Genomic DNA, 7,110 nt, shown 5'->3' on the forward strand with positions numbered 1-7,110 from the left:
TGAGAAAGAGGTTGTTTTGAATTCCCAATTGCAATCTTTTTCTCACACAAAGCTGAATTGTGTGAATCACTTTTAGGGTATTTCCATCTTTTTCAAGCTTGAAAAGACATGATATCATATGGGTTTGGAACAACATGAGAGTGAGTAAATGATGACACAATTTTAATTTTGAGTGAACTATTCCTCACCCACTGACAAATAACAGACATCAATTTCTCATTCACATTTACTGCGGTTATTTTCTGCCTATGCTCAAATAAAAGAATAATAAGACATTAGACAAGTAATAAAAGCCAATGTGTTACTATAACTGATATCCATAATGAGTTCCAGGAATGTGCTCCAACATTGATTCAACACGCAGACTGAACTGCATTAAAACCCATCTGGAGTCAAGGGAATGCTTAATACCTTGGATTGGGTGATCTGACCTCTCTGGGACCCTGGCCAGTTTGAAAGAACTCCAGGAGTGCAGTGTGGGCAGAGAAGAGGAGGCCTGCCGCCCAAACGACTCATCATAGAGCGACACCAGGCAGTGAGAGGAAGGGACGTCATGATGAGAAAATAACTGCCTTAAGGGAAGACCCTACCATGGATTAAACCAACAAACATGCTTTATCAGACCAGTGAAGGACAAAACGAATCATTCACAATGCACAGCTAAATATACACTGCTTGTAAAATGTCATGCTTATATATACTGCAAGTGCATCTGTTATTGCTCAAGATTTGCCTTTCCGGTTCTATCATCCTAAAAATCAATAGGCTGTTTGAGTGGGTTTAGGAGCATGTAAGAATCATAAACTTTTGTTGGTCACAGAGCTTATTTTCTGCAATAATCCAAAAGCCAATGAAAAACCCTTTTGGGTTTTTGTTAAGAGAACCATTCAGAATGTGTGTCAAATGTGTAAAAATAATTTTATAAAATTCTAAAAAAAATTATTTCTGTGTAATTTGAGTGCTGTGTAATTTATATATGCAAGTAAGACTTATGTTTTTTTAAAGAAGTATCTTATGCTCATCAAGGCTGCATTTATTTGATCAAACATGCAGAAAAAAACAGTAATATTGCAAAATGTTATTACAATATAAAATAATGGTTTTTATTTTAATATACTTTAAAACATAATTTATTTCTGTGATGCAAAGACTGAATTTTTTGAATTTTACTCCAGTCTTAAGTGTCACATGATCCTTCAGAAATCATTCTAATATGCTGATTTATTATTAGAATTATCAATGTTGGAAACAGTTGTGCTGCCAAATATTTTTTTGGAACCTGTGATTCTTTTTTTCAGGCTTCTTTGATGAATAACAAGTTAAAAAGAACAGCATTTATTTAAAATATAAATATTTTCTATATCTTTTCTAAATCTATGCTATCACTTTTTATTAAATGTAACATCCTTGATGAATAAAAGTATTAATTTCTTCAAAAAAAAGAAAACATTAAATGACCTCAAACTTTTGAACAGTTGTGTATATTGTTAGAAAATCTTTCTATTTTAAATAAATGCTCTTTTTTTTAATCTTTCATTGATCAAAGAAACCTGAAAAAAGTATCACAGGTTCCAAAAAAATATTAAGCAGCACAACTGTTTTCAACATTGATAATAATCAGCTTTGTATCACAGGAATAAATTACATTTTAAAATATATTCACATAGAAACAGTTGCTTTAAATTCAAGTAATATTTTACATTTTTTTCTGTATTTTTGATCAAATCTTAAGTCTCTTAAGCTCATCAAGACTGCATTTATTTGGTCAAAAATGCAGCAAAAAATATTGTGAAATATTATTACAATTTTTGGTAAACAAAAAATGGTTTTCTATTTTGAAATACTTTAAAATATAACTTATTCCTGTGATTCAAAGCTGAATTTTCAGTCTTCAGTGTACCTTGATCCTGCAGAAATTATTCTAATAAATCAGATTTATTATTACTGTATAATCATTGTTTGAAACAGTTGTGCTGCTTAAGTTTTTTATTTGGAACCTGTATTTTTGATCAAATAAATGCAGCTGAAAAATAAGCATAAGAAACTTCATTTTCACTTTGAAAAACTTGAACTTGGAAGAGATTACCAAACAATAAAGTATCACAATTACCCTTCAGAGTTTTACAATGACAGCTCAGAACTCCAAGATGATGCAAAAGCCTGTTATTTAGGAGATTAATAACATGTTTCACGTCTATGTATGCCTGTCTTCCGTCATCAAAACAGAACATGATTTGCTCACTGGTGTGTGTGTGATGTTTGCTAAATGATGCACGAACTGATGAATTTGTCCCAAACCTCTGAGCTGCGAAGAGTCCTTTGGCACGTGACAACATTGGGCCTGCTGTATGACATGTGGGGCGTGTAGTCCATCCTGTAGCTGCTGTTCGCCGTCTCGCAGTCCCGAGTGAACTGTCTCACCACACACACATACACACATATAAGAAAGACAGAAACACTCAGCAAACAAATGCCACGCTCAGCAGAGCTTGCGGTCCCTTATTGATCGTAGATGTACTCTCTCAAGACTGTTCCTGACTAGGGGACTGCAGAATGACTTGCATCAATCCCATTTGTCTGCCTCCAGCCTGTGCTGACCAAGCTGATCAGCAGCGCTAATCACTTTTGCATAGATCTGAACACTGTCTGAGGAACTGCACTCCTTTCAGAGTTTAAACATTGCATACTGACAAGTGCTTAAGTAGTGTGTTAACTACTTGAAACAAGAGCCGTTTGGAATGGTGTCTAAATAATGATCATCAACATATGTTAGAAGCTAAAACACATTTTTCATTTTTACTGTTGGATATAGACATCCTAGAAACAGAATTCTTGATCTCAATTTTTTTTATCCAGCTATATATTATTCAGTATATTTTAACTCTGCCACTGGATTTTATCAGATCTTAATCAAACCATTTACATCCAAATGCAAGAAGTTGACAATGTGATCCATATTCGCAATGCTTTTGCCATTTTTTTAAGATATATGTGACCATGGATCACAAAACCCAGTCATAAGTGTCAATTTTTTAAATTAAGATTTATACATTATCTAAAGCTGAATATATAAGCTTTCCATTGATGTGTGGTTTAAGATATTTTGAAAATCTAAGGGTGCAAAAACATCAAAATACCTAGAAAACCACCTTTAAAGTTTCAATGAAGTTCTAAGCAATGCATATTACTAATCAAAAATTAAGTTTTGATATATTTACGGTAGAAAACAAAAATATCATGAAACATGATCTTTACTTAATATCCAAATGATTTTGACATAAAAGAAAAGTTCTGACCCATATAATGTATTTTTTGCTATTTCTACGAATATACCAATGCTACTGAAGACTCTTTTTGTGGTCCAGGGTCACATATGTCATTACCACCAATGCCCAAAGAAGATATACGAGTATTTTGGGTAAATTAATTATTAATGATTTTATTTGTTAAGTTGTCATTTTTTAGCACATAAGATCACAGCAATTAAAAAATGACAACAATCCAGACTAATCCCACTGGACAAAATCAAGTAGCACCATTTTTTCCCTCTCATTCAGGAAGCATTTTCATTGAAATGTTTACAGTATGAAAGAAAATCAACTTTGACTTCAAATAGTTTGGCCAAAAGCAAAAACCCTGTGCAATGTTCCTGAGTCTGCAATATTGAATTTCATCAAAAATTCAGTATAGCATACTAGTTGTACTATTTCTGCCTTTTAAGTATAAAATTGTGGCAGAAACTGTAAAAGTAGTGCATAATGATATTTAAGTAAGTAAAAATTAGGTTTGTTAGGATAAGACAATATTTGGCCAAGATACAACTATTTTAAAAATCTGGAATATGAGGGTGAAAAGAAAGAAAAATCTAAATACTGAGAAAATCACATTTAAAGCTATCCAAATTAAGCTCTTAGCAATGCATATTACTAATCAAAAATAAGTTTTGATATATTTATGGTAGCAAATTTACTAAAAATTAAATAAATAAAAAATATGGTGACTGTCTCTAAAGTGGACACCCACCTTAACATATGATATTTACCATCTAAATCTAACCATGGCATGTCAAATGGAAAAGTCGATCAGCCGTTTATTGTCGTGGATCAAATTTTGTGCCATCTAGTGGTTATAAAGTCAAATGCGCCTTTAACGTCGTTATATTGTGGGCCTGAAATTAACAGTGATTGTTAAGCCTATATTTATTCATTTATTCTTTATTATTAAGCGAAACTAATGTCTTCATTGAAATATTCCAGCATTATCAAAAAATAAAATAGCAAAATGTTATCCGTTTTAGAATCAAACAGTAATATCTGTGAAATAAAGACAACTTTTATGTCGAAATCACAAGAAAATTAAGTCGTGATAACGCTAAAACAACTTTATGTGGAGATTGCGAAAAAATAAAGTCACAACAACTTTTATGTCGATATCACAAGTCTAGAAATCCACACAACGCAATTCTATCTATAAAATCTGAATTCAATTGTACATTTCTACTCATAAAGTAACACGTATACCTACATGTAATCTCTCCTCCGCCCAATTATCAATGAGTACTTTGTTGCTGTATTTACCAGGCTGACTCATCCTTAAATCAGTCTTTGAAGAAGGTGAAGAAGCTGACCATAGATATGTATACTACTGTACATGCAGGTGACGGTCTGTCCTGTTACCATGGATACACTAAACACTAGGGGCGAATTTCAAACGGAAGTGAGCATTAGAGTGCGGATCGGGCCGCATTTTTCTGTCCGAGCCCGGCCCGCGTCCGACAGAGCAGTAACCGAGCCCGACCCGAACCCGACAGGCATTAAGATATTTATGTCCGAGCCCGATCCCAGCCCGACACAGTTAAAATCTTTTTTTTTTCTCATACTAATGACACGTGCAGTTTTTTGTGTGGAAAGCCCGCTTTTATTAAGCAACTGTAGGAAGGCGTTCGGAAATGTCAACAGATGAGCGCATCAGTGCACACGGGGCAAAAAGCGCTGTTATAACACAGGCGCACTATCGCGCTGATGTAACCGAGCCCGACCCGAACCCGAGCATCCTTTCTAAATATCTGTCCGAACCCGGCCCGGCCCGTCGGGTTCCGTCGGGTACCGTCGGGCTCGGCTCGGGTATCCATCCTCTAGTGAGCATCCCTATGCCTTGTTACCCGATCTTTAATAGAGTAGTCATCTATAATGTCATTTAAATCAGTGGTAATAGTAGTTCACAAAAGACGCGCAAAACGTGCAGGTGTCTGATTTAAATAGCAGCCTTTTTGCTCTTTAATATTTACTTAACAGACACTTCATATCGCGATTTGAAACTTTGTTGGCCATTTTTTCCCCCACCTACGTTTGAAAAATAAACGCAATGGAAAATCACTTTAAGTAAAACTTACCAAGACAACTTAATGCTGCCTTCATGTGATATGGGAAAGATGATGCTTTCCACTCGTGAAGTGGAAATTACCAGTGTGTCGTGTTCAGGTGCTTTTGTTGTCGTAGTGAAGAGAAACATGGCGGACTCGGAATTTGTCCTCACATGCTATTTGGGTAAAAGTTTTAAAACAGTTATAAACTCCCTAATGCATCTGCTACAGGAAGAAGTGGATGTATCAAAACACAAACGGTAAATGATAGGCTGTATATAATACTGTATATAATCTTATTGATCATGAATAGTATAGTTTTTTTTAAAGACAATACTAACTAATGGTTCTGTTTTAGCTAGCGTATATAAGTTTTTATATTAGCCTATATAAGTATATATATTTTATATAGCCTATATAAGTTTTTTTAACTTTTAACATCATGCAATGTTTACGATTCAGTATAGTTTCGTTGCTGTCCGCCATGTTGAAAGGTCAAAGTTTATCCCATCTCGGCATCGGCAACTCGGGTATCATAAAAAATTTCGAGCTTTCCAGTGGAAATTACAACGTGAGTGGGTGTTCATGTGCAATTTCGATGTCGGATTTTGGTATTTACCATAACTACGATAGCACATGAAGGCAGCATTAGTTTCAGTTCATGTGGCGAGCGGAATTGAGATGCTCCAGTTCTCTTTGTCGCCTGAGGTAATCAACAGAGTGCTGACAGGCTTTACAGAACGTCACTTTTCCATCCTTTTAATAGTCATTAGCAAATTCCTTTGCTCTATCCCATGCCGTAATTTGTACTGACAGGCAACGTTTCTCTAACTCCTCCACGGTCAGTATTATTTTAAACATTCGGTGCAGGCCTGCCAGTGAGTACTTTTTGATGCTACATTTCGCCTTAACCAGGCTGACTCTGCGTCTCCTTTTTCCCTGCTGTATACAGTTAATCCAAACGCAACTCTACTGTTTCCCATACGGGTTTTGCTTAATGAACTATAGCTGCAACCGAATTCGAATATTTTCCTACTATCAATCTTTTTCCTGAGTAACCGCTGAGCGCCGCCATGATGGATTCTAACTTCCGTTTGGGTGCTCTCGTGTTCAGGTGTAGCAAAGAGAATAGAGGTACTTCTATACTCTTTCCCCCGGTTTCACAGAAAAGGATTAAGCCTAGTCCTAGACTAAAATGTAAGTCTGAGCTGTTTCAACTGAAACAAAATTGCACTGGTTGATCTTAAAATATATCAGTGCCTTTGTTTTGTCTCAAGATGCACACCAGTAATGTTTTTTTTCTAAGCACGTTTAAATTACTTAGATGTCCTAATTGAACTATGGCCTAATCCTGGCTTAGTCTAAGCCCTGTCTGTGAAACCGGGCCTTTGGGTGTAGTGAGAAATCGAGTCCGCCTCGGAATCGGGTCTCCTTTAGGATCCTGACGGTAATGCCTGATCAAAAATGTTTTATATTTGTATAAAAACCAACATACATATAATACATCTATTACAATTATGTAATTATACTATAAAAAGTCATTTAATAACGTATGAATTTGTAATTAACCACAATAGTTTCTTTATGGAAAAAAACGTATTTAAATGCTATATAGCACTATAACGTCTGATAAATAATGCACAAGTAAATAAAATTTTAAGTGGTTTTAATTGTCAATGTATATTCAGAAAATGAGAATAATTCACTATTAGTGCCGTTCTATTATGTTTTAAAAACATAATTCTACT

General features: G+C 34.9%; 1 protein-coding gene across 1 annotated transcript in view; it reads right to left on the minus strand.

The window, feature by feature from the left end:
• Window positions 1–4,590, minus strand: part of cfap107 (cilia and flagella associated protein 107) — a 5,515-nt gene extending 925 nt beyond the window's left edge. The window contains exons 1-3 of the mRNA XM_073825487.1: window positions 4,525–4,590; window positions 2,299–2,412; window positions 412–586 (exon numbers count right to left, since the gene is read on the minus strand). Coding sequence (XP_073681588.1) covers window positions 412–586; window positions 2,299–2,412; window positions 4,525–4,590 — 355 coding nt within the window. The remainder of the gene's footprint in view (window positions 1–411; window positions 587–2,298; window positions 2,413–4,524) is intronic.
• Window positions 4,591–7,110: the final 2,520 nt, after the last annotated feature.

The sequence above is a fragment of the Garra rufa genome, chromosome 20 (genome assembly GCF_049309525.1).
Source record: "Garra rufa chromosome 20, GarRuf1.0, whole genome shotgun sequence".
Classification (NCBI taxonomy): Eukaryota; Metazoa; Chordata; class Actinopteri; order Cypriniformes; family Cyprinidae; genus Garra; species Garra rufa.